This window comes from Trichoderma harzianum (assembly GCF_003025095.1).
Source record: "Trichoderma harzianum CBS 226.95 unplaced genomic scaffold M431scaffold_29, whole genome shotgun sequence".
In the NCBI taxonomy this organism is placed as follows: domain Eukaryota; kingdom Fungi; phylum Ascomycota; class Sordariomycetes; order Hypocreales; family Hypocreaceae; genus Trichoderma; species Trichoderma harzianum.
In genome coordinates, this window is record NW_020209277.1 from 44,522 (window position 1) to 69,388 (window position 24,867).

Below are 24,867 nucleotides of genomic sequence, written 5' to 3' on the forward strand. Positions count from 1 at the left end.
TGACGGCAAGTTGTATTGTGATGCTGCTGGTGATGGCGTTGGCGATGTGTGGTGATGGCTTCAACTGGAGAATCAGAGATGCGATATGCTCATCGTGGGTTCTGATTCTGCACAAAATAGGGGGAAAATATGAAAATATTATTTTGAAACTACAATAAACGAATTTGTTGGAGCATTTTCAAGCAATTGTGCTTGACAGCTGATCCAACGAGTTCTGTCTGGTCTGCCACCTGGCTGCCAATTGCCCTCCCAGCATCGACGCATGGAATGTTGAGTATCTACAAGACCAAGTCGATTTCACCTGGAAAGTAAATAAAATAAAAGAAAGCTCAATAGTATGTTCAAAATTGACACAAAACAGGATTAGGTGCATTTGGAGACTCACTGCCCTTGTACATTAATAGGTAGAGGTAGACTACACAAGGCAAAGCAAGCATCAAGTACCAAGCCCAAGAGCCGAGCAACTCTCATCATCTCCCCCAAACTTTCATGATTCAACAACTTCAAACAGACACTTTCTGATTTTTGAGACAGCTTCTTCTATAATGAAAGCACCTCCAGCCACTGCAGAGGCCGGCTTAGTGCTTCACTTGGAAAACCTCGGACAACCAACCCCGGGTTAGCGCTGACGGATTCTGTCGGCTCAATTGTGACCGCTCTCTATCGGCAGACTCGCGCCTTATCCCGAGCTCGACCAAAGGGAACCAGAGCCCATCCCCGGATTTCTTATATTAAAAAAGTTGGGGTCTGTCATCTTGCTGGATCTTGGATTGTGATTGTGATTGTCCTTCTTCCAGCAGCCAAAATGTTGAATCCGCTCAAGGCCAACTCGCGCGTCCTTCGCAGGGCCTCCATCCGGAGACTGGCTCAGCCGTCCGTGTCCGTCATCTCCAATCCCATCCGGAGTGCGGGAAGCCTCTCGCAACGGCCCAATTCGGGATTTGTGTCGTTTCCCGGCGCTCTCAAGAGCTCCTTCACCAGCTCTCTCAAGTTTGAGACGCCCGAATCATACACAGCCCTGCCGACGTACAGAGTCGTGGACCAGAATGGCCAAGTGGTTGACCCCTCCTTCAGCCCCGACATCAGCGATGAGGCCGTCATCAAGCTATACAAGGATATGCTGTACATCTCCATCATGGATCTCATCATGTTTGATGCTCAGAGACAGGGCCGACTAAGCTTTTACATGGTAAGCGCTGGCGAGGAGGCCGTCAGCGTTGGCACCTCGAGTGTGCTGGACAAAGATGATCCCGTCTTCTGCCAGTACCGAGAGCAGGGCTTGTTCAAGGAGAGGGGATTCACGACGGAGCAATTCATGTCACAGCTGTTTGCCAACAGAAACGACAACGGCCGGGGCAGGAACATGCCCATTCACTACGGATGCAAGCCGTTGAATATTGTGAGCACTCCCGGGTTGCAACCCCTGCAAATGACGACTAACACTTTCCGCCACAGCACACTGTCTCCTCACCATTGGCTACACAGCTTCCGCAGGCTTCGGGGGCGGCTTATGCCTTGAAGCTACAGAGATTACAAGACCCCAGCTCCAAGCCACGAGTAGCAGCGGTCTTCTTCGGAGAGGGAGCTGCCAGTGAAGGTGATTTCCATGCCGCGCTGAACATTGCCGCCACACGGTCTTGTCCTGTGGTCTTCATCTGCCGCAACAACGGGTTTGCCATTTCCACACCCACCCTCGACCAGTATCGAGGAGACGGCATTGCAAGCAGAGGAATCGGCTATGGAATCGACACCATTCGAATTGACGGAAACGACATCTGGGCGGTCAGAGAGGCCACAAAGAAGGCACGAGAAATGGCACTGCAGGACGGTGGCAAGCCGGTGCTTATTGAAGCCATGACCTACCGTGTCTCTCATCACAGTACTTCCGACGACTCGTTTGCATACCGAGCCCGTGTCGAGGTCGAGGATTGGAAGCGACGGGATAACCCCATCACTCGACTAAGGAAGTGGATGGAGGCCAAAGGATGCTGGGACGAGGCCAAGGAGAAGGAGGCCCGAGACAGCCTGAGGAAGGAAATCCTCAAGGGATTCAGCGAAGCAGAGCGAGAGAAGAAGCCACCCATTGGCTCCATGTTTGAGGACGTTTATGAAAGTCTTACGCCCGACCTCAAGGAGCAGATGGGACAACTCAAGGAATTGCTAGAAACATACCCCGAGGAGTATGATGTTGCCTCTTACGAGGGCGGAGTAGCGAGCTTGGATGTTCCAAAGGACAATTAAGCTATTGATAGATGAGCGTTTCTGTGTTTTGTAAATAGTTTGAAGATTTCTTTAGAAGAATCCATAAGTGGAAACGTTGTTAATGGTTTGATATTTGCATCGTCCCAGCAGCCCGTGTATTGCATTTAAGACGAAGAAGTACCCTGAAGGTACCGCGCAGAGCAGAGAGAGCTTGCATTGCCCAATCCGTACTAGAGCAGTCTTGACATTTGGCACAACGGCGAGCGCTAGTGCGTTTGAGGCATAGCTTAAGGTCCCCAATCAACATTCCACGCTGAGCTCTCCACCAAGTTACTTTGAAGCTACTCCAAACATCCCTCGATATCAACAAATCGCACCATGTCGAGCTCGAGCAAAAGGCATTCTATCCTGCCGGCTGTTGACCGCAGCGGTCCGAAGCCCCCCGTCAACTTTTCCACATCACTCACGATCTCGGACAATGCGGTACTTCTCGGCAGCCATTCAATCACCATGCAGGCAGAGACGGTGGTTCATCCCCGGTCGCGCATCGAATCAAGCGTCGGCAGCATTCTTGTCGGGCGACGGTGCATTGTCCAAGAGCGAGTGCATCTCGGGGCTCCTCCAGACAGCCGCGAAAAGGGCACTGGCGGCGTGAGCCTAGGCGACTATGTTCTCATCGAGGCGGGTTCGGTGGTGGAAGCCGGAGGGACGGAAATTGGCGAGGGCAGCGTCATTCAAGTTGGAAGCAAAATCGGAGGCGGTGCCAAGATTGGTAAAGTACGAAGCACAAGCTACTGCGATACAATATTCATTGGGTTACAAAGCTAATGCAACGTAGAACTGTACAGTGTCTTACTTGTCCGTCATTGCGAGCGGCGAGGTGCTACCCGACAACACGGTTGTTTACTCCAACGGCACGCGGCGAACCGACAGGCGCGGAACCCCAGAGCTTCGAAAGCTAAGCATTGTGAAGCAGATTGCTATGCTAAGGAAGATGATACCGAGTAACCCAGACAAATTCCGATAGTCTGCTACAAAATTTATGCTACATCAATAGCTCATGGCGTCCTCGAAAAGCCCCCGTAGCTGCTCCTTTTCAGCTTGCAATTCTGTGGCAAGGTTGGGGGCGAGCTTCAGCACTCGAGCCTGGGGAATGGTGCCTTCAACAAGCGCATCAATGTGCTCGCTACCAAAGCCCAAATCCTTGAGCCCTTTCGGCTGGTCTCCCAAATCCTGGAGGAATTTCATCAGTGCCTCAGCCAAGACCTCACCGGCACTCTCCTTCTTCACGTTGGAAATGTCGACGCCAAAGGCCTCGGCCGCAACGAGATGTCTCTCTGGGTTGGAAGCTGCCGTGAATCGGAAGACGGCGGGGGCAGAGACTGCTACGGAAACACCGTGTGGGATGATGGGGTGCGGGATCTCATAGCCGGCGTGCTTGTAACCTGGATTTTGGCCAGAAATGGGATACGACATGCCTGTATTGCAATCAGCTTAGCAAGTGGCTCAGGATACGATGGGATCGGGTCGCTTACCGTGGCATAAATGGACACCCGCATTTCCAAAGCCAACTCCAGCAAGCGTTGCCGCCAATAGCATTTCGCTCTGTGCTTCGAAATCATCGGGATTTTTCACAGCTCGCGGAAGATACTTGACCGTGCTCTTTAATGCATTGAGAGAGAAGATGTCAGAGATTGGATTGGCTCCCTGATAGGCTGGCCGAAGGATTGGGTTTGTGGGTCGAGGTGTTCTCTCGGTATAGGGAATAGCTGTCCACGACTCGAGAGAGTGACACAGGACGTCTAGACCGGAGCTGGCCTTGACGGCAGCGGGCATGGTCCGTGTGTTGAGCGGATCGCATATTCCAAGGGTGGGCTTGAGATTCCGGTGAGCAACACCCGTCTTTGCCCTCTTGGAAACGAGATCAAAGATGGCGGTTCCCGTGGTCTCACTACCAGTACCCGCGGTGGTTGGGACTGCAATCAGCGGCTTCATGGGCTTATCAATAGGGAGCCCCTTTCCCAGTGGCGCATTGACAAAGTCCAAGAAATCTGCATCTGGGTACGCCGTGTAGAGGTTCATCAGCTTGGCCGTGTCCATGACGGAGCCTCCACCGACAGCGAGAAAAACATCTGGCTCATACGGCCTTGCCCATGCAATTGCGTCCTTGATGCTAATAGTTTTGACGAATGCGTTAGTCGAGTGAGGGAGACAACAACCAGCAGAAGCTGGTGTAATACACGTTGAATGGGCACAGCGGGAGAGGGGGCAATTACGAGCTATCCTTTGGTTCTATCCTTACGTCGGAGTAGACCTTGAAATTGATGCCCTCGCGATCGAGACTCTCTCGAACTTGTCTCATGGCATCCAATTGATTCACAGTCTGGTCGGTAACAACACACACTCGCTTCGCGCCGAGGTTCTTCAGGTCCATACCAACCTCCTGGGTCACGCCAGCTCCGAAGCGAATGGACGAAGCCGCCATCTCAAAGGCATACTCCTTAAGGTCGGCATTCGAAGGCGTGGCGAACCGGCGGCCGCCTATGTTCTTGTTCTGGGTGATGGAGGTGCGGTGGTAGCCCGGATTGGAGTGGCACGGACATGACGGAGGATGGGTATACTGGATTGTTCGAAGAAGATTCGACGCGCGCTTGGCGGCCTGGATGCGATTGGTGAATACGACAAGGTTGAATTAAGCATAGACAGGGACAGGGACAGGGAAGAGGAGCTTGTACTATACATACATTTGGCAATACTCTGACGGAGGCTCCCAGGGTCATTCTGGCTTTGTGGCGTATTTTTTATTTAATTCCCGATTGCAATTAGAGTAGAATTCCAATCCTGTTTGTACAGCAACAGTCTACTTTGCGGGGTTGGGAGTTGATGCCAGGAGGGTATGTCAACATTATGGGGTAATGGGTTCGGTTTGCCCCGGTTATGTGGTAGGATCGCAGCGCAAGGCTTAGAATGGAGATGAAATTGTGTTAGGCATGCCGGTTAGCGTTAGGAAGCTCCAGTTTAAAGAATTGCCGCTGTATGGGGTAACCGAGGTCATCGATTAGAATGGAATGAAGAACTGAAGACGGTTTTCAGTGTCTTCTAGCGTCCAGTTCCCCAAGTCCGTCCATGGATTCATTCTTTTTTTAGGGCAGTTTACAACTACCTTGGTACTATGTACGATTGAGGCCAAGTTAGTAAGTAAGCTGCATATCCGGTGCATACGACGGTACAGTCGGTATTTAGCAGATACCGACATCCATGGATATTACAGTAGTAGTTTAGTTAGCTGGTTTGCTGGTGGTGTGTGTGTGTGTCCATATTCCGGGACACCCACCTAAGCACTCCGACCGTTTACAGTAACTCGCACAGCATGTTCTAGATGGAACAGGGAGCCTTTTTCAAAGCTTCCATTGATTAGTTAGTCGAAGTCGCGGCTCTCCAGAAGCAGCAATTCTCTTAGCAAAATTAGTCATCGGAAGTAATTTTTTCTGCGTGCACCTCGTTGAATGCGCATCTGCAAGTTTTAATTGCCCCGTACGGAGTAGTCAGTTATGCCATCGGCTCAGCCGGATCATCTCAGCGTTGTTATCGGCACTCTCAGGTGACAACGTCATCATCCTTCAAGGTCCGTTGCCCGACGCTTTCTTGGCAACCCTGTTCCTGTTTCCCTTGGATTAAGTTGGTTTTTCTCTTAAAGAAATGGCGCCCACGTCGCCGCCCAGCCAAATGAAGGACTCTTATCGCCAGTAGTTTCTTTTTTTCCCATTTAGCTTTTTTTCTTTCTTCATTGTTTATTTATTTGTCTTTTTTATAACCCTCCAATTCAACCTCCCTGATCGCATCGTGTGTGAACAAACCGCTGCCCACGATGCCGGGCGCAGATCAGGACACAGCGGCCGTCCGCTCCATGTCGGAGGATTTGCCAAACAATGCCGCTGCTGCTGCAAAGGCAAAGGCAAAGGCCGCTGACACTCCCGCCAACGTCAACGGCGGCATCGCCATGTCCCATCACGGCACCGCCTCGCTGCCAAACATCGTCACCTTTGCGTCGTCCATGGAGACTGCCACCCGAAGAGCAAGCCAGCAGGTCAACCCGGAATCCCCTCGCACAGACGCGCCCCGGCGAAGTCTCTCGTATGCGCTGCGGCCGCAATCAGATGTTTACTACGACTCGCGGGCTGGAACGCGCAAGGAATGGAAGCGACGAGATCGGACTCTGCAGGATTACTACGGCAACAACCCCCAGTTGTTACCTCAGCTGCCGTTTACCTGGCATCACGGATGGAAGCGCTGGAGACTCTTTCTCTTCGCCATCATAGTTGTTATCGATGGCTCGGTGGTGCCGATTGTGCTGTACTATGCAATGAGATACGCAGGCCATGTCCCGGGCTGGATCATCTTTGCCGTCATCACAACCATCTGGGGCGGGCCAACGTACGTCGAATTCGGCATCAGAACGCTGCGTCTCATAAAGAAGGAAAGATTTTATCGCCCGTTAGGCACCAACAGCCGATGGTGCTTTGACACTCTAAACTGGACGTCGGTCCTCACCATCACGGCCGTCACGGCGCTCTTCATCGTGGGCAGTGCGCCGCATGAGGTCTGGCTGAGGGTTCTTTGCATGCCGGCGCCGGCCATTTTGTACAGCATTGGCGGTGTTTTGTTTCTGATTACGCTGTACCACGCTATGGATTGGCGTGCTCCCTTCCGTCTGAGCTCTACGGGCAAAGGCGAAAAGGTATGATATCTCTCTCTACTCTATCTCCTACTTACAAGCGTCTCTTACTAACTTTTTTTTCTCTTCTTGCACAGGTTTTGCCAGGGGTGTATTATTTTATTGAAGATGTCGTCGCCGTCAACGCCGGCGCCGGTCGGCCATACCGAGAAGCTCTGGCTGCACGTTATACTGCTAGCCCCCGCTTCCGGCGAATGCTATTCGTCCAGTCTCTGTTCTGGTCCATCCCTGCCCTCATCTTGGCTGCCGGCCTCACCGTTATAGCTCTGATCCATCCCATTCCCGCAACCGTCGCATATGGCATTTGCTGGGCTGTGCCATTTATATGGTGCGCACTTTGGTGCGGGATTACAATCAAGTGGTGCAAGCGGGACATGGTCCGGGAGAGAGAAGAATGGGAGAGAAAAAATCCCACGGAGAAACTCGAGGCAGCAAGCAATGAGCCTTTGGCGGGAGTATAATTGTTGTATCTATCAAGGTTGCTGCTACTACTCTGTTGCATTGCATACATCTTAACCACGACGCATATCCCTACCACACTTAGCCCATACATCGTTGGCGGTGATTGCTGTGCTGATAATCATGGCGACAGCAATCACTTCAGAATCTACTTGAACCAGCCCAACAGCAGAGGCTGGGAGAAGCAAGTCCATGGCATCAGATATGAGCTTCAGGATCAGCGGCGAGACAGGCTCCACGGGTTTTGTCTGTCTGTCGCCTGTTTCTACCTGATTCTCATTTGGCTTCCTTGGAGCAGATCCATCTCTATCTTGATGTTCACTTTCCTTCTGCGCGTCTTTCTCTTTCTCGTTGGTAGACGAGGGACTGGGGGCCACTTGATTGCCAAGAATGCGCAATAATCTAGTGGCAGAGCGGAAGAGAGAGATGCACAAGGCCACCAGCCAGAACCATTGAGCTTGGTAATTTAAGCTTGCAGTTTGCTCGGGTCCAAATATCTGCATCTGGTCTATTTCCAGCAGATCCAGCAGAGTTACCGTCTCGAGCATGCCAAAGACGCCCAAGGACGTCTTGCAAAGCACATCAAGCAATGCATCGAAATCCAGTATGCCAGAGGCATAAACATCCCACCCCAGCTTGAATTGGTCCAAGAACCGGAGGAAACGCAAGAGGCGTCTGGTGAGGTTGATCTTTGATCGCAGCAGCAGGAATGACGCTGGGGGTGGGACGTTGATCGACGTGAGATGGAGCTGTGCGGCGACTTGGAAGGCGGGATATGTGGCGATGAGAGAAACTAGGGCCTGGACGAAGCGTAATGAGCGCTCGATGCCGGCTTGGCTGGCGTCAGCATTTGCCAGTTAGATTAATTTCATCACGTTACTCTATTTTTGTGCTTTGTGCTCCAAGTGATGGTGATTAAGCAAATTGGAGATGGAGGGGGAATGTAACCCACCATTGTCCGTCCCAAAGACGATGAATTGACGCAAGAGCGTCATTGTACCGTATCAGAAAGAAATACAGCGCAATTGACACAGTATGAGCAACTAGTGAGCATGCAATTGAGTTAAGATGGTGTTTTTTTAAAGCATGTGAATGTGGAAGAGGATGATGGACCCGGGCGAGTTGGGCAGTATATGTTGACGATGGCACGCAGCAGTGCCTTTGGTATCGGATGTTTTTAACGGCTCACGATAAGAAGGGCTTTGTACAATATGCAGATGAGATGGCAGCATTATTGAACTAGCAGCACCTGTAATTGTAATAATAGTGGTCCTTTTACGGGGCACGATATAAAACTCCCGTCGTGTCGTGTTACTACTGGACTATGTGCTGCTAAGGCTGTTAGGCAGAGCTATCATATGAATGCTAAGTTAACAATAATACAGTACTACACAACATCGTGATTCATTGGCATGTGATTCCAAGACAGCGACACAAGAAAAAATAGCTTCATCCACTAAATATGTGAAGCACATCTACCTTATTTCAACCTACCACATTCAAAGCCAAACTGCAACGTTCTTTTCCCCCACTCTACCACCCCGGAGTATAGGGTAGCACTCGGAGACATATGTGACGCTTTTCTTGATTGACGGAAACGCGCAGCTCGCCGATCATCAAACTCGTCACTCGTCTTGTCATGTTTTCGTCACTTCATCGCCGATGCTTCAGCGTGCTAAAATCAACACACCCTCGTATCCGGAAGACTGTCCCCGTAACGTGCGGCTCTGGAGGCTCCGTAGATATCGAGTCTGTAAATCCATAATCCCCAAAACTAAAGCAAAGCTACAGCAACACAGCGCTAACACCTGCAACAGCTTGTACAACATTGATGAGTTTTCACCGTCCAAGTTCCTCGTTATCCATTTGCCTCCGCTGCCCGAGAGTGCCAATGGGGTGAAGCAATTGCCAGAGTTTCTGCACGACTGGCCCGTCGCTAGTATCAACTACCGATGGACGACTGAGCGCCTCAATGCCGCCAGCCAGGAGGACGAGGAAGAGTTCCTCAACACTGCCGACTGGCCTGTGCCGATGCATGATGTGGCATTTGCCTACCAATGGATTGCTGAAGCTTTGATGCCGCCAGACAATGGCCGAGGCAGCATCTACGTCTACGGCTCTCATCTCGGCGCCGGCCTAGCCATGTCCCTCTCCCTTACAGAATCACACCCTCATAAACCGTTCTGTGTCCGTGGCGTCGCAACCTACAACGGCATCTACAACTGGACCATGTTCCTCCCAGGCCACAAGGTCCTCGGCGCAAAATCCGTCAGAGACGCAATGAGGGCGATGCGGCGTGCAAACGGGAATGCTCGACTCGACTCCCTGCATGGGAGACTGGTGTCTCTGTTCCAAGAGCCGGCGAATCTGTTTGACCCCTTTGCGAGCCCGAGTCTCTTTTTTCATAACCCGGGACTGTCTATACCCGAGTCGTTTTACGCTTCTGCTGAGTTTGCGGGCGTTGTGAGTGCCATGAAGGGGGAGAAGAGCTCTGTTGGGATGGAGACTTCTTCTGGTACGCCTCGTAGATCGTATCTTGTGTTTCCACCGCGGCAATCGACTCTCAAGATTCCTGAGACAATGCTCTTACATGACGCACCGTCTCAGTCACATTTACATCAACATTCACCAGAGAAAAAGACGAAACCAGAAAAATCAAGTTCCAAAATTCACGACACAAGACACACGTTCATGGCTCAGGCGGATGAGATGGCGAGTTTAATGCGGCGCAGCATCGCTCGGGTCGAGCTTAAGGAGCGGGCTAGATGGGATGAAGACGCGCAATATTTGGCTGAAGAGCCAGACCGCAGAATTAATGTTGTGGAAGTGGGACAGGAAAGAGAAGAGCTTGGCTTGAATGATGCTGGGCAGCGGGTTGTTTCGGATTGGATGGGCAAGTTGAATACGATACGACGATGGCTGTGAAAATGGCTCCCTTTTTGGGTGTGTCTTATTCGTGACGTCAGTGAATCGTGATGTTGACCTGTTGCTGTGCTGTGTTATGCTGTGCTTATGCTGTACTCTGTCTATTGCATACTTGTACGGAGCAAAGCTGCCGTGATTTGATTTGATTTGATAACAGAGCTCAGACAAAGGCTGCGTTTCATTGACGACACGATAATATGACATCCATGACTGACACGACATGGGCTCTTAACAGCATCAGGTACACCGGGCACCGCTAATGCTGCAGCCTGTACCTTGCCTGAAATAGGCGGCAGCCGTCACCATCCCTTTGGTACTAGCCCGAGGTACGTACTGCGCTAGCCACCGGGCAGTCAGCAAAGCTACAGGTACCTACAGCACAGCACAGAGCACCTGCGCTACTCCATATATCAGTCAACCCACCGCTACCGCTCCGTCACTCTCCATCCGTGACGCAATCATCCGTACCAACACCCTCGATCATCACAACAACACCGAAGCTCACCTGCTCGATCGACACCACTGATTCTACGGTTACAGACGAGGCGCTGGGAAAGCTCGTCCCAGCTCGCATTTTGATGGCCATTCGGCCACGAGGCGCCATGCGTCTGGCGGTGCTGCAATCGGGCCTTGCCGCCTTGCTCTTCGGCTTGAGCGCCCACGCCGAGTCGTTCACGCCAAAGCACGAACTCGGCCGGTGTGCCTTTCGCGGGCAGTGCGGAAAGCAGAGCCTCTTTGGCAAGGAGCTGCCATGTGTCGACAATGGCCTTGCGCACGATCCGGACGAGGATCTTCGAAAGGAGCTGGTTGAGCTCTGCGGCGCCGAATGGGGCGAGGGGCCGGTCTGCTGTAACATGGAACAGGTATGTCGCGTGCCTCTTTGTCGGGACATAATTAATACTAATGGTTATCGAAAGGTCCAAGCTTTGAAAAGCGAAATGGGCACTCCAAAGACGCTCATCGGTTCTTGCCCGGCCTGCAAGACCAACTTCTTCAACCTGTTTTGCAAGTTTACCTGCTCTCCCGATCAATCGACCTTTATCAACGTTACCGATGCCGCGAAAAAGAGTGGGAAGCTGCTCGTTACTGAGCTTGATCAGCTGGTCTCTGAAGAATATGGTTCCGGACTCTATGACAGCTGCAAGGAGGTCAAGTTTGGAGGTGCCAACAGTAGGGCCATGGATTTGATCGGTGGAGGAGCCAAGAATTATCACGATATGCTCAAGTTTCTGGGTGACAAGAAGCCGTTTGTTGGTTCCCCCTTCCAGATCAACTTTCCGGAACAATACGACGAGCCCGGCATGGAACCGAAGGAAATGAAGCCCAAGAAATGCAACGACGAGGACCCGGCCTATCGATGTGTATGTGTCGACTGCCCCGAGGTATGCCCTACGTTACCGGATGTCAAGGAGGCTGGTTCCTGCAAAGTGGGAAAGCTGCCCTGTCTTTCTTTCGCCTCCATCTTTACGTATGGCGTCTTGCTGCTCGCTCTTTTCACTGCTGTCTTTGGTCACATCTTTTGGTTCAGATATCTCAAGCGCCGCGTCGAGAGGACTCGTCTACTGCAAGAATCCTCCCACAGCGATGATGAGGATGAAGGCGGGCCTATCCTTACTGATGCTATGCGAGATCAGCCCACAAAGCGGTATTGGCTTAATGACAAGTGCGACAAGGCATTTCGTAACCTGGGAGACACGGCCGCGCGGTTTCCAGGCCTGACTATAGGTATCAGCTTGCTCGTCGTCGGCATCCTGAGTGCTGGCTGGTTCCGGTTCGACATTGAGCAAGACCCTGCTCGACTCTGGGTCAGCCCATCTTCGGCTGCTGCGCAAGAAAAGGAATATTTTGATTCCAACTTTGGCCCCTTTTTCCGAGCCGAAAAGATTTTCCTGGTCAACGACACCGAAACTTCTGGCCCCAGCCCTGTTCTCAGCTACGAGACATTGCAGTGGTGGACAGAAGTTGAAAAGAGCGTTGAGAAACTTCAGGGGTCTACCTATGGAAGCTCACTTAGCGATGTTTGTTTCAAGCCTACTGGTGATGCTTGTGTCATACAATCTGTTACGCAATATTGGTACTCAAAGGGAGGAGATATCGACCGCAACTACTGGAAAGAAGACCTGCGCAGCTGTGCAAGATCTCCCGTGGACTGTCGACCTGCATTTGGACAACCGATTGAACCAACCATGATCCTGGGTGGCTACGACGAGGATGTCGCTGAATCTCAAGCCATGACGGTCACATGGGTGGTCAACAACGCCCCAGAAAATTCCAACACGCTGGCGCGTGCCATTGATTGGGAGAATGCGCTCCGTGATCGACTCCTACAGGCTCAAGAAGAGGCCAAGAGCCGTGGTCTTCGATTGTCCTTTACCACAGAGATTAGTCTTGAACAGGAACTCAACAAGTCTACCAACACGGATGCCAAGATTGTCGTCATTAGCTACATTGTCATGTTCATCTACGCCTGTCTGGCATTGGGCACACCTCTGAAACACCTTTTCGGAAACCCGGCGCTGCTGCTTGTCGAATCAAAAGTCACTCTGGGTCTCGCCGGCATCATCATTGTTCTCATGTCTATCTCTGCGTCTATTGGTTTCTTCTCCTGGGTTGGTTTGAAAGCTACGCTCATCATTGTCGAAGTCATTCCGTTCATCGTATTGGCTGTCGGTGTTGACAACATCTTCCTTATTGTCCACGAGCTTGAAAGAGTCAACGTTAATTTCCCAGACCAGATGGTGGAGGAGAGAGTCGCTCGGGCTCTGGGCCGCATGGGACCTTCTATCTTGTTTTCAGCCTTGACTGAGACGTTTGCGTTTGCTCTTGGTTCTGCTGTTGGCATGCCTGCTGTCCGAAACTTTGCTGCTTATGCCGCTGGTGCGGTTCTCATTAATGCGGTTCTTCAGATGACCATGTTTGTGTCCTTCCTGGCATTGAACCAAATGCGAGTTGAAGATCATCGTTGCGAATTATGGCCGTGGTGGCAGATTAAGAAAGCTAGAATCACTCTTAATGGCAGCAATGGCTATCCGCCAGCAACTGGAAGAGTGGCTGATGCCGATGAGGAGAGCTACTTGCAAATCTTCATCAGAAACACTTATGCGCCTACCCTCTTGCGAAGGCAGACAAAGGTCGCTGTCGTGGCCATCTTCCTCGGTCTCTTGTCAGCTGCTATCGCCTTGCTACCAGGCATCCAGCTTGGACTGGATCAGCGTGTCGCCATTCCGGATGGCTCCTACTTGATCCCCTACTTCAACGACCTCTACGACTACCTAGAGACTGGCCCCCCTGTGTACTTTGTTACCCGCGGAGTTGATGCGTCTCAACGCCCACAACAGCAAGCAATCTGCTCTAGGTTCACCACCTGCGAGCCCTTCTCCCTGACAAACACCCTAGAACTTGAGCGACAACGATCTGACATTTCATACATCATGTCTCCAACGGCAAGCTGGGTTGATGATTTCTTCCTGTGGCTGAACCCCATCTACGAGCAGTGCTGCATTGAGCGCGGCTCAACCTGCTTTGCAGACCGCCAACCTGCATGGAACACCTCTCTTTACGGGATGCCCGAGAATGACGAGTTTATTCACTATCTCAAAAAGTTCCTCGCGGCGAAGACTGACGACGTTTGCCCACTGGGTGGCCAAGCCTCTTATGGAGATGCAGTTGTTCTGGATGACGAGTCTGCCCACGTCAAGGCCACTCATTTCAGAACCGCGCATACGCGCCTTCGCAGCCAGGAGGATTTTATCAAAGCCTACTCTTCTGCACGCCGCATCGCCTCTGACATTACGAAGGCTACTGGAGCGGATGTTTTCCCTTACAGCGTTTTCTACATCTTTTTCGACCAATATCTTAGCATCATCCAGCTGACTGCCGGTCTTTTGGGTGCTGCGGTCGGTGCCATTTTTGTTATTGCGTCGTTCCTCTTGGGCTCTGTTCTCACATCTGCTATTGTGACGTTGACCGTTATAATGAGCGTTGTTGACATAATGGGTGCAATGGTGCTGTTCAACGTCTCTTTGAATGCCGTTTCTCTCGTGAATCTCATTATTTGCGTCGGAATCTCGGTTGAGTTCTGTGCGCACATTGCCCGAGCCTTCATGTTCCCCTCGCGAACCGTCATGGAGAACAGCTTCAATGTCAACGGGCGAGATGCTCGTGCTTGGACGGCGCTGGTCAACGTTGGTGGATCGGTGTTTTCTGGAATTACCGTTACGAAGCTGTTGGGCGTTAGCGTTCTTGCGTTTACGCGATCCAAGATTTTCGAAATCTATTACTTCCGAGTGTGGCTGGCCCTGGTCGTCTTTGCTGCCCTTCACGCACTGGTGTTTTTGCCGGTTGCGCTGAGTCTTGCTGGAGGTGAAGGCTATGTCGATCCTGAGAGCGAGGGCACGGCTGCTCAAGATTTGACTGATAGACGATGGCGAGCGATTACTATTCACGACAATAGCGATTCTGAAGATGACTATTAGTTGAGGTCTATGGAGACTAAGACCTGGCAGATATAATGGCTTTTTGCCGTGACTACTTGAAGAAGGACGTGCTTAAGGGTTCTTTTACCCAGCCAGATTGCCCTCGAGAAATTGGAATAAATTGTGTTTGCACTATAGTTGGGTTGAAAGAGACGGGTTTCTTTGGTGTCAAATGGAGTAATTGGTGTCTGGAATTTGCTGGAATGTAATAATAGGAGCATACACGGGTAATAATAGCACAGTGGATTGGATATTGTATTCGGGTCTTTGCATGCTGAAATTGGAATGACTGTAATGGAGGTTTTAATTTCGCTTTATTTCCTATCTATCTTATTGGTTTAACAGGTACTAATAAGCTAATATCCTTTTTCGATAGAGACGCTGTTGGTATAAGTTAGGATGGGCCCCTGGCGAGACCTAATAAGCCGGCTTTCTAAATAGAACAAGCAACCCGGTCTGTCACAAGACAAGTCCCCCGAGACTATCCGAGATTCTCATCAATGCGAGTGTCAGTTAATATTTGATCAGTGGCATGTCATCTGTTGTCTCGGATTCCTCGCTGGCAGGGACGTCTTCCTCCGCCTCTGACCATTCATCATCATGGTTCCAAGTTGTCACCTCGTTCTTGTTAGTTTCATCATGGTCCCAAGTTGTCGTCTCGTTTCTGTCAGCTTCATTATAGTCCCAAGTTCCCACCTCGTTCTTGTCAGCATCATCGTAATCCTTCCGCGCTCTCCATGAATCAGCGCCGCTACGTCCCCTCTCTCTTACCGCTCCCCGGTCCAAGACGTAAACCATCTCACGGCCGCACGTCTCGGGTATCTCCTGGCCGTCTCTGCCGACAAAGATGGGTTTCCAGTCGTTGAGCGGGTTCCTTAGCTTGCCGAACTTCCAGAACTCGGTGCGGTGGGTGCTGAGCCATTGGACGTGGAAGGGGAGGCTGGCTTCCCAGGAGATGTTGTTCATCCATTCTGGCGGGGGGATGGTGGTTGTAGGGGGGGATGTCATGCGAGCCTATAGGGGGGGATGCGTTTAGTTTAGTTGGGGGACTTGAGGAGTGAGGATGTGGTGATGATGATTTGTGAGATTGATGGACTTACGTAGCCTTGGAAGGCCTTGGACTTGTTGACGGAGAAGATGAGAAAGACGTTTTTGTGGTGCTTGAAGGCGTTGGCGAAGATGGCGCCGTTGCGTGCACTTGTGATCCATAATCCCTGTTTTTGTTTGTCAATGTGAGGGATTGGCTGGTGAGGTTGAGCTTGTGTGTACTTACGTCTCGCTGGGACATGTCAACGTTTTTGAAGTTGAAGGACTTGACTAGAAGATAGCGCGATTCTGCTAATGTTGTTGAACGCCGTTAGAATTAAAGGAGAAGAAGAAGGAGAGGAGGAGGAAAGATGGAGTGTGTTGAATAGGGGTCAGGATGTATATGGATACCTTGCTTGGGAGCCAGCGACAAGAGTTTGGAGGGAGTGTAGGTATTCAAGCTCCGACTTTTGCTGAAAAGACGTGTTTCCGTTTGAAATGGTCCATCCGAAGAGGACAGAGATTGTGTTCCCTGAATTTCGGAGTTGGGATCACAATCACCAGGGGATGTAGTAGCTTTAATGAGAGATTTGGCATTTTGGATGCTACTTTGACGGGACGGCAATCCGTTTCCAAACGCCGTGGACCAGGTATCTGAGTCAACCCCTTTATTGACTGAAAAATTCTCGGAACCATAATTTTCATTTGAGCTTGCAAAAGCCGTTGACTGGGAACCCGACAGGACATTATCGTCGTTGAATCTAGCCATAGCCATCGAGAACGTTGGCGACGGGTCTTTGAAAGCGGAAAACATCTGCGGAATCGAAGCAATAGTGGAAGAACCGCAGTGCTCTGTAGACGTACGAATCTCCTCGAGAAGCTTGAGGCGCTGCTCGTCGAGGTGTTTGAGTTTGCGGAACCCGTTGAGGACTTTGAGGCGCTGCTCGATGTTGAAGAAGCCGGTGTATTGGAGCCAGAGCTTGACGTCGCTGTTGGCATTCAGGGAGTTGGCGCCATCAGGCTGATGTTGATGTTGATGTTGGTGCTGATGCTGGCTCTGGTTCTCCTGGGAGACACTTGGGGTGGTTTCTTTGGACGAAGATGAAGCTTCGCCATCGCTGTCTGGGGTTTGCATTTTGCGTTGGGACTTGCTGATTTCTGGTTTGCAGTTGTTATAATATCCTGGATGACTACTGTTGAAATGTCGTGCGCTACTATGAAGCAGTTGGTGATCGATATAACACGTAGTCTGTGTCTTTTAGTGAGTTCTTGTACTGAAGTTTCCTAGTGGTTGTTCCACCCCCTGAGCAAGACTTACTGGCGCTTGTTGTTGTAGTAGAAGCTGGCGGCAGACATGGATAATGTTTGTTTGTGATCGAGACTTTAAATAAATATTGGAAGACCTTTAGAAGGTAGACCAAGCGGTGTAGATTTTTGGATGGCAGAACAAACGCCGTGAAAAGGCGGACTGCCTCTTTTGCCTTGTGGGCAGAATGGACAGACACTAAATCACGGAAGGAACATGCACATGTCCGATGCAGACGTGCGAAGCATTTGTTCACCAATATCTCAAGTTTGGCTGTGATGATATTTCATGTCTGTATAATGATGAGATAAACGTGGGTGATTATGAGGTCGACAACAATGATGTGCTGTAGAGTAGAACTGGTTGAAACTTGGTGTTGTGATGAGCGTACTCGATGCTGAGCAACGAAGAGTGCAGTTCAGGAGTCTACTAAGGATAATTAAGGCAAGGTGCAGAGAATTATTACATTCAATCTCTTTGTTTGCTTGCATTTGTAACGACGAACTGGTCAAGGCATCTACGCTGGCGGCATGAACGAGGCAAACAAGCCTCCCTGGATACCGGCATACATGACCATAAAGACAACAACGCCAGAGCCTATTTTGCGAGTCTCGCCGTTTCTCAAGCTGTCAGCAATCCACCAATACCATACGGGATACCCAGATGCCAACCGAGTTATAATCTGCACGTGGAAATTGGTAATGGCCAAGACAGCAACCAGCGTCTGGATCGCAGCTAATGTGAGCACAAAGGTACGATGCGATTCTGCAACAACCGGCGTGGACTGGCTGATGCTTTGACCCCAGCTCCGAATAACTTGTACTCCCGACTTGAGAAGAAGCGTGAGCACCGGGCTGGCAAGTATGAACAAAGGTAGCTGGTTTGGGGTCCAATATCTCAAAAACCCATTATCCCTGCCACCAGAGTAAGTACAAAACTTATCCGTGTGTTTTAGTGTGTAGCAGCAACTTACCAGTAGTAGGCCTGAACAAATGTATATATACTGGGTACCAAGCGAGAACACCAGGGCCTTGGCTCTGCGTCCGTGAGATCAACCTTGCAATATCTGAACCAGGCCACCGTTTGCGGTACTACACTACCGGCTGCAATGCAGAGACCGCCAATGATCAAGGAGGCGAGCAAAACTAGCCTTGAAATACTCGGTTGGCGAAAAAAGGCGAGCAAGCCCCTGATCGCTTCTACGGCAAACAGGAGCCCGCTAAACAAGCCGTTGCTCCTAAAAGCAGTGGCCAGCCCAAACGAAATGCCCGCGCCGAGAAAAGCTAGAATTCGTTTGCCAATGCCAGGACTGGACTGAACACCCGTGGCGAAGAGCAGGTTGCCGATGAAAGACAGGCAGGCAAACGGACTCTCCCCGTACGGAGCAGATAGGAAGAGGCCGGCTGGAGAGAGAATGTGCAGAACCGCTGCCACGTATGCTAGAGTTTTATTGCCAAAGAGAACGAGAGTGAGTTTGTGAAGAGCCAAAACAGCAATTAAGTGAGAAAAGGTCGTAAAGATGATGGCCGCTAAGGGCTCGAGGGCGGCATCATCACCGCCGGCTAGATGCGTCAACGGCTTAAAGAGCCACAAGATGCCGCGTACGGAAAGCGGCAACGCTGCTCCAAAGGCCCATTGCTGCTCGTAGACATAACCGTCGCGCGCAGCCTTCATAAAGTACAGCGCATCCCATCGCGTCAACCGGGTTGCGAGGGCCGATGCATTGGCACTTGAGCCGTACAAGCTCTGGAAGAAGAGGGACGTTGACGTGTCGTAGTCGTGGCTGACGGTGGTTCCGAGGGCTATGGCCAGTAAAAAGGCTTTCCAGGCTGTAAAGACGGCTATGAGAGAGTGCAATGGGCGGGATTCATTGTAGTTGATGAGCTTCATCTTTGTGGCTATGAGAGGATGGGCATTGAATGAGCAAGTGAGTGAGTGAGTGTGCAGTTCTGGTTTGATGTTCAAATCATTTGCTCTGAGCGCATTGGAATTGGAATTGCTGACTTGCGCTCATCAATTCGTCTTTGGTAACAGGACTAGAATGAAGCATGAATTTCAATGGAGGTGAAAATTAAAAAAATTTCAGAGGGTGTGTGTGTGTGAGTTTGACATGAATTGTGTAAAGCAAGCATCATATGAAATCAAGACATGCAGTCTGGCTTTAACATGTCTGTTTGGTAAAGTACCTGCTGGTATGGTGGATAGCTCTCTTGTACCCGCTCTGCCATTTTGCGGAAGTTTCACGCCGTTCAAGCTTATGAGTACCTGATTAGGAGTAACACGAGCGGGTGGGTACCCATTAAGCTCAAGCACCCTGGCTTTCGTTTAACTACACTTACCCAAACCACCCGAATATGCTCTTGTGCAAATATAATTGCAAGTATTTATGGCGAATATCATTTTTTGGAGCCTAAGGCAATGGAAAACATGCCCATATCTTTCTTTAACTTTGATGTTACTGACAGTTTCATTTTGAAGACTACATCTCGTATACAGGCAAATTCGTTAGAGTCAAGATACTAGCTTCTACCGCGCGATGTTGTCATCACCAGATTATAAGGAGCACTGTCATGGCATATGTTTGGTCAAAATATAGAGCACACATGTCTGCCTACGAACCAATCAAGAAATGGAACCCCACGTCGGCGACGTCGGGCAGCCTAACGGCCACTCCGTTGAAAACGCGTCGCAAGGCTCCGTGGTTTCTCTCACTGCCACCTAATAGATATCTCTCACTAGACAATGCCCAACAGCATAGAGACTCTACCTCAGATGCCATAGCGACATGCATTGAAAGCATCCTCATTTGCCTGAGACCAAACTGCTTCTTCAAACATCTACTATTATTGCTACCTGACATCAGCAATGAGCCTCGGCTTCGAAGTCGACTTCTTAGCCCTAATTGGCCTCGTGAATCAGGTACGCAAGAGCTTCGCCGGCGCGCCCGAGCAATTCAAGGCTATTTCTGATGACGTTCGGGGATTTTCTATCGTCTTGCAAGATGTCGAGGCCAACTATACCGATCTCGGCCTGGAACAGACACAAGAATACCAGGAGGTCGTGACCAGTTGTAAGCATCTACTTGAACAGCTTAAAAAGTCTCTAGAAAAATACTCTGGTGTGGCTGAGGCCGCAAAATCTGGGAAAAAGGCGGGTATCAAGAGAGTTTGGAAACGGCTCAAATGGGAACCCGACGATATTCGTGATATACGCAGCCAAATATCCTTCAAGATCGCCACCTTGAGAAGCCTCAACGATCAAGTTACCAGCCAAAACATCATAAAGCTTATCCATCACCAGGAAAATACGGAACGTGAAGCTACGGTTAAATGGGTCAGCGACATAAACTATGTTGCGCAACAAAATGATATCTTTCTACGTTGTCAGACAGGCTCTCGAAAGTGGTTATTTGAATCTGAAGTATACTTGGAATGGTGCAAACGGAAAGGTAGCCTCCTCTTTTGCCCGGGAAACCCTGGCACGGGGAAAACCTTTACGACGGCGATGGTGGTCGAGAGCTTGAGACTTGCGAATGATGCTGAAACTTTGACAACTTATATGTACTGCACCTACCAGAATCACACCCAAACCATAGAGAAGCTGCTCTGCAGTCTTTTACGAGTTGCACTCGAAGAGGCAGACCATGAGGCTGATGGAACTGTTTCCACCTGCACGCAATTACGGCTGTCCAACAAAACCATTTCTCGACACCATTGCTTAGGCTTACTCCAAGATCTCTTTTCCAGATTTGAAAGGGTCAATTTGATAGTGGATGCGATAGATGAACTCACAAACGAGGTGCGACGACCGCTCATATACGACCTTCTAAAACTTCACAAGAATGGTATTGTCAACCTTTTGGTTACTTCACGTGGCATTCCAGAGATCCAACACATATTCGAGAGCTGTGAAGGTTATACCTCTCTAGAAGTGAGGTCAAGCGATGAGGACATCCGTAATTTCTTGAGAGAGAGCATTTTTCAACTGCCGAATTTTGTTGCTCGATCTCGGAAGCTGCAAGATGAAGTGATCGACTCGGTTACGAGCGCAAGCGCTGGCATGTATGTTTCGGGTCTCACTCTATTCACGTTGGCACTGCATTCGGGTTTGCTCACTTATTCTTTAGGTTCCTACTTGCTGAGCTGTATTTAAAATCCCTGGCCACCATACTATCAGTGGGCAGTCTTCGTACACGGCTTTCCAACTTGGCAACTGGTTCGAACGCATATGATACTCTATATGAAGATTCCGTGCTTCGAATTGGATTCCAGGGACCCGAATCGGAGCGTATCGCCGTGCAGACGCTTCTGGTTCTGACATGCGCTAGGCGCCCTCTTTCGCCTCAAGAGCTCAGCCATGCTCTATCCATTGATGAGGACAGTGAAGCTTTTGACGAAGATATGGTTCCAGATATAGATGATCTGATTGCCGTGTGTACTGGTCTTGTCGTATCAGATGATACAAGCAAGATCGTGCATTTGGTACACAGATCAGCGGCAGAGTATTTCGAACGCACAAGATCCCGCTGGTTTCCAAGAGCAAGCGAAAAAATGGCGTTATTGTGTCTCCGATACATTCGAATCGCTGAAGCAAAGCCAGGAGAAACGAGAAAAGAAGCTCCCTTCTTCCACTATGCTAAGGCAAACTGGAGCTACCACTCCATGGAGAGTGAGAAAGAGGCTGCGAAGGAGGCTGCGGTTGACGACGTTGCGCGAACAAACTCAGCCACTAACAATACTCCCTCATCCATGGAACTCGCAGTTACCCGGCTCGCCATCGTTCAGATGACACTAGAAGTCCCAGACGTGCATTCCAGTATTGTTGATGCCTGCCACGCTGGCCAACAGGCATGGGTCGAGCAACTTTCAGTAGTTCGCAACTACGACATGAATGAATATGGCACGAGTCAAAAGAATTTTATATCTGATGATGGGACTTTAAGAGGCGATGTGCTGCCAAGCAAGATGTTCAGAGATGATGTGCTATTGACTATCGCGGCTGCGCGAGGAGATTGCAGCATGGCTTTAATGTTGTTGGCACAAGGGGCAGATCCAAACATCTTCAATACCAACGGACAAACACCATTAATCATCGCCGCGACGAACGGCTTTGATGAAGTGGTCTCGCTACTTCTGGATCAAAAGTCAATCAAGCCAGACTTGATGTGTCAGCATTCAGGCGAACTCTCCACTGCATTCCTGGCATCGATTGAACTTGGGCGAGAGGGATGTTTTAGGATGCTCGTTGAGAAATCTAATCGCGGAGTGAGAGATAGCTACAAAAGAGGTGCCATGTGGCTGGCTGCTACATCTGGACATACCGGCATCATCTCCGAGCTTCTCAAATGGCCCGACGTAGAGATTGATTACACTGATACGGATGTTTGTGGCAATCCGCTTACTGCAGCGGTAAGAGCCAGACACGAGGAAGCTGCCCTACTTCTATTGCCATACTCAAAGTGTCGGAGCTGTACCCATTGTGGGATTACACCAATGCACCATGCTGTTATTAATGGATACCATAATCTCTTGAAACGGCTACTGGAACACGATGCGTCGGCGGTAGACAGCGAACTATATGTCCGTCCTCGCGGGAGAACTCACGGAGGCCGGCATTTTCTGATCGATTGCGAGCGGGAAGGTATAAAGCGTATGAAGACGCCCCTCACCATCGCCATTTCTCTACAAGATGCGCATGCTACTCAACTCCTACTGCCGTATGCCGATGCTAATCAAAACGGTACCTGGCGACCTCTTCACGGAGCAGCCACTTGGGGAGACGTTGAAATATTTGAGCTGCTTCTCAAGCAAGCAAATATCGAGCCAGATCCCATCGATAGACGTGGCCGAACGCCATTTCTCCTGGCAGCTGAACTTGGAAATTGTGACATTATGAATGCGCTCATCAAGAAAGGAGGCATTAAACTCGACAGAAAGGATGCAAATGGACATTCTGCGAGTGATTATATTGTCAATCCTCATTTCCAAAACCCTGATTATTTTCGAGTGCTGGCATCTGCTTTTGATATAGATGTCAATGAAAAGGACTCATCAGGCTCTAATATTCTCCACTATGCTTGCTGCGTTCATCCGACACTCTCAGATAAGTGGCAAGATGTGGACGATCCACCCAGAGTAGATTTTTTGGAAGCCGATTCTAGCCCTCTGGTCACTGAGCTGTTAAACACGCCTGGGGTTGATGTGAATTTATTGGATAAAGAGGGTAATACACCTCTCCTTCTTGCTGTGAAGAATCACCAGCGCGACGTGGTACGCTTGCTCCTGGAACGAGAGGATACAGATGTATTGGCTCAAGATGAAAACGGCGACGACGCCATATTATTATCCTCAACCTACCAACCTATATTTGAGGGCGTATTTCCCAAGGACCGGTATCGTTCTTTGAAAAAGCATGATCTGGGTCCTTTGAGAGGCCAAGTACCGGATCGCTATAAAGTGGACAATTGGCCAGAGGTATTGGATGCAGAGTTCAAGGAGTATGACGACTCTATTTTCAGCATGTTGCTCCACGACAAACGTACAGAAATATATCGCAGAAGCCAGAAGGGACAAAGTATCGTGGCTCGCGTGGCCATGACAGGCACCAAAAATATGGTCCAAGCAGCCTTGGAAACAACTGAACTGGTGTTGGACCTAGAGATCAAATCTTCCGACAAGAAAAGCCTTCTTACTCATGCTTTACAAGGGAACCAGGACGATGAGGCTGTGGATCTTCTGATTGCGCGCTGTGACGCTGATTTTCTCCGGAAACCCGATGCTGAAGGTCGAACTCCGCTATCATATGCAGTACAAAGAGCCACCAGTCAGGTAACTCAGTCGCTCTTAGAAGCTGGTACAAATATCAACGCTACGGATCGATATGGGAAGACATCGCTATCTTATGCTGCTGAGGAAGGACATCCCAACACAGCTTGTTTACTTATCGCCGCCGATGAGGCTCTGATTAATACTTCAGATTTCGGTGGTTTTACGCCGCTGATGCATGCAAGTTATCAACTAAATATTCCCGTCATATCCGTCTTTCTTGAGAGGCCAAATGTCGATCTACTGGCGCTAGATGCCTGGGGGCATTCGTTCTTATGCCATCTCATGAGGCAACGCGATTCCAATATAGATGGATATGGATCAGAAAAGGAGATAGACGGTGTAATCCATCGCATCCACCATTTTCTCCAACCTTATGTCAACGCTTTCAAAGGCTGTATCCATAGTCCCTTTCTCTGCGCTCTAAAAAGACATCAAAAGGTTCATCATAGATCTCACCGTAAAAAACCCATTTCGTCTAGAAAAAGTAAGGAACTCGCTTGCTTTATGGACAATTTAAAACGCTATGCCATCTTATCGGATTTATTCCATCCTGGTTTGGATTTTTCACGATGCGAAACTACAGACGGGCTTTTTGGAGATATTGGGTGAAGAAAAGCATGGCGTCCATGGCGTCGATTATGATCTGTACGACCACCCAAGTTTGTGGATAAAGGTGTTGCAGCTTTACGTTTAGAAAGATACTTAGTAGCCATAGTAGTAGATATCGAAGAATTTTAAGGGGCATTCCGGGCAAGAGTAGTTAATAGGCGCATGTATCCTCAGTACCTCACTCTTAATCGCTTACGAGTGTATATTTGTGTATAGGGGCTAACTTGTTGGTTGGCTCATCTGGAGTATTGAGACCTAATGTCAACAAGCATCGCCTGTCTCAAGTTTGTTTGGGACTGATAA

At 49.9% G+C, this 24,867-nt stretch overlaps 10 protein-coding genes across 10 annotated transcripts; 6 read left to right on the forward strand and 4 right to left on the reverse strand.

Annotated features, from left to right (window-relative positions):
* Positions 1 to 805: 805 nt before the first annotated feature.
* Positions 806 to 2,241, forward strand: M431DRAFT_100899 (hypothetical protein; the record flags this gene model as incomplete). The annotated part of the gene is made up of 2 exons (XM_024911270.1): positions 806 to 1,399; positions 1,456 to 2,241. 2 exons carry the CDS (start codon positions 806 to 808, stop codon positions 2,239 to 2,241), a joined length of 1,380 nt encoding a protein of 459 aa, XP_024767712.1.
* A 339-nt stretch (positions 2,242 to 2,580) lies between these two features.
* M431DRAFT_501472 (hypothetical protein) lies at positions 2,581 to 3,229 on the forward strand (the record flags this gene model as incomplete). Its single annotated transcript, XM_024918020.1, has 2 exons — positions 2,581 to 2,979; positions 3,041 to 3,229. The coding sequence occupies 2 exons, from the start codon at positions 2,581 to 2,583 to the stop codon at positions 3,227 to 3,229; spliced, it is 588 nt and encodes a 195-aa protein (XP_024767713.1).
* A 23-nt stretch (positions 3,230 to 3,252) lies between these two features.
* Positions 3,253 to 4,982, reverse strand: M431DRAFT_11195 (hypothetical protein; the record flags this gene model as incomplete). The annotated part of the gene is made up of 4 exons (XM_024911813.1): positions 3,253 to 3,680; positions 3,738 to 4,375; positions 4,479 to 4,861; positions 4,947 to 4,982. The coding sequence occupies 4 exons, from the start codon at positions 4,980 to 4,982 to the stop codon at positions 3,253 to 3,255; spliced, it is 1,485 nt and encodes a 494-aa protein (XP_024767714.1).
* A 1,088-nt stretch (positions 4,983 to 6,070) lies between these two features.
* M431DRAFT_501474 (hypothetical protein) lies at positions 6,071 to 7,398 on the forward strand (the record flags this gene model as incomplete). The annotated part of the gene is made up of 2 exons (XM_024918021.1): positions 6,071 to 6,940; positions 7,015 to 7,398. 2 exons carry the CDS (start codon positions 6,071 to 6,073, stop codon positions 7,396 to 7,398), a joined length of 1,254 nt encoding a protein of 417 aa, XP_024767715.1.
* Positions 7,399 to 7,449: 51 nt separating this feature from the next.
* M431DRAFT_21565 (hypothetical protein) lies at positions 7,450 to 8,761 on the reverse strand (the record flags this gene model as incomplete). Its single annotated transcript, XM_024913507.1, has 2 exons — positions 8,349 to 8,761; positions 7,450 to 8,228 (listed from the first exon to the last, which is right to left on the reverse strand). Exons 1-2 carry the CDS (start codon positions 8,389 to 8,391, stop codon positions 7,450 to 7,452), a joined length of 822 nt encoding a protein of 273 aa, XP_024767716.1. The 5' UTR covers positions 8,392 to 8,761.
* Positions 8,762 to 9,035: 274 nt separating this feature from the next.
* Positions 9,036 to 10,321, forward strand: M431DRAFT_501476 (hypothetical protein; the record flags this gene model as incomplete). The annotated part of the gene is made up of 2 exons (XM_024918022.1): positions 9,036 to 9,145; positions 9,214 to 10,321. The coding sequence occupies 2 exons, from the start codon at positions 9,036 to 9,038 to the stop codon at positions 10,319 to 10,321; spliced, it is 1,218 nt and encodes a 405-aa protein (XP_024767717.1).
* A 289-nt stretch (positions 10,322 to 10,610) lies between these two features.
* On the forward strand, positions 10,611 to 15,220 carry M431DRAFT_334779 (hypothetical protein). Its single transcript, XM_024914378.1, has 2 exons — positions 10,611 to 11,184; positions 11,239 to 15,220. The coding sequence occupies exons 1-2, from the start codon at positions 10,900 to 10,902 to the stop codon at positions 14,794 to 14,796; spliced, it is 3,843 nt and encodes a 1,280-aa protein (XP_024767718.1). The 5' UTR covers positions 10,611 to 10,899; the 3' UTR covers positions 14,797 to 15,220.
* Positions 15,155 to 17,178, reverse strand: M431DRAFT_535828 (hypothetical protein; the record flags this gene model as incomplete). Its single annotated transcript, XM_024920969.1, has 5 exons — positions 15,155 to 15,810; positions 15,897 to 16,010; positions 16,070 to 16,131; positions 16,234 to 17,015; positions 17,141 to 17,178. The coding sequence occupies 5 exons, from the start codon at positions 17,176 to 17,178 to the stop codon at positions 15,310 to 15,312; spliced, it is 1,497 nt and encodes a 498-aa protein (XP_024767719.1). The 3' UTR covers positions 15,155 to 15,309.
* A 467-nt stretch (positions 17,179 to 17,645) lies between these two features.
* On the reverse strand, positions 17,646 to 19,018 carry M431DRAFT_501480 (glycosyltransferase family 76 protein; the record flags this gene model as incomplete). The annotated part of the gene is made up of 2 exons (XM_024918023.1): positions 17,646 to 18,042; positions 18,102 to 19,018. The coding sequence occupies 2 exons, from the start codon at positions 19,016 to 19,018 to the stop codon at positions 17,646 to 17,648; spliced, it is 1,314 nt and encodes a 437-aa protein (XP_024767720.1).
* Positions 19,019 to 19,732: 714 nt separating this feature from the next.
* M431DRAFT_535830 (hypothetical protein) lies at positions 19,733 to 24,810 on the forward strand. The gene is made up of 2 exons (XM_024920970.1): positions 19,733 to 21,189; positions 21,255 to 24,810. The coding sequence occupies exons 1-2, from the start codon at positions 19,994 to 19,996 to the stop codon at positions 24,562 to 24,564; spliced, it is 4,506 nt and encodes a 1,501-aa protein (XP_024767721.1). The 5' UTR covers positions 19,733 to 19,993; the 3' UTR covers positions 24,565 to 24,810.
* The last annotated feature ends 57 nt before the right edge of the window (positions 24,811 to 24,867 follow it).

What these genes read in the sequence shown, in the direction of transcription:
- M431DRAFT_334779 (XM_024914378.1), top strand. Translation starts at nt 10,900, where the DNA reads ATGGCCATTCGGCCACGAGGCGCCATGCGTCTGGCGGTGCTGCAATCG. An exon ending in TCTGCTGTAACATGGAACAG is followed by an intron (nt 11,185 to 11,238) that starts GTATGTCGCGTG and finishes GGTTATCGAAAG; the next exon opens with GTCCAAGCTTTGAAAAGCGA.
- M431DRAFT_535830 (XM_024920970.1), top strand. Translation starts at nt 19,994, where the DNA reads ATGAGCCTCGGCTTCGAAGTCGACTTCTTAGCCCTAATTGGCCTCGTG. An exon ending in ACGAGCGCAAGCGCTGGCAT is followed by an intron (nt 21,190 to 21,254) that starts GTATGTTTCGGG and finishes CTTATTCTTTAG; the next exon opens with GTTCCTACTTGCTGAGCTGT.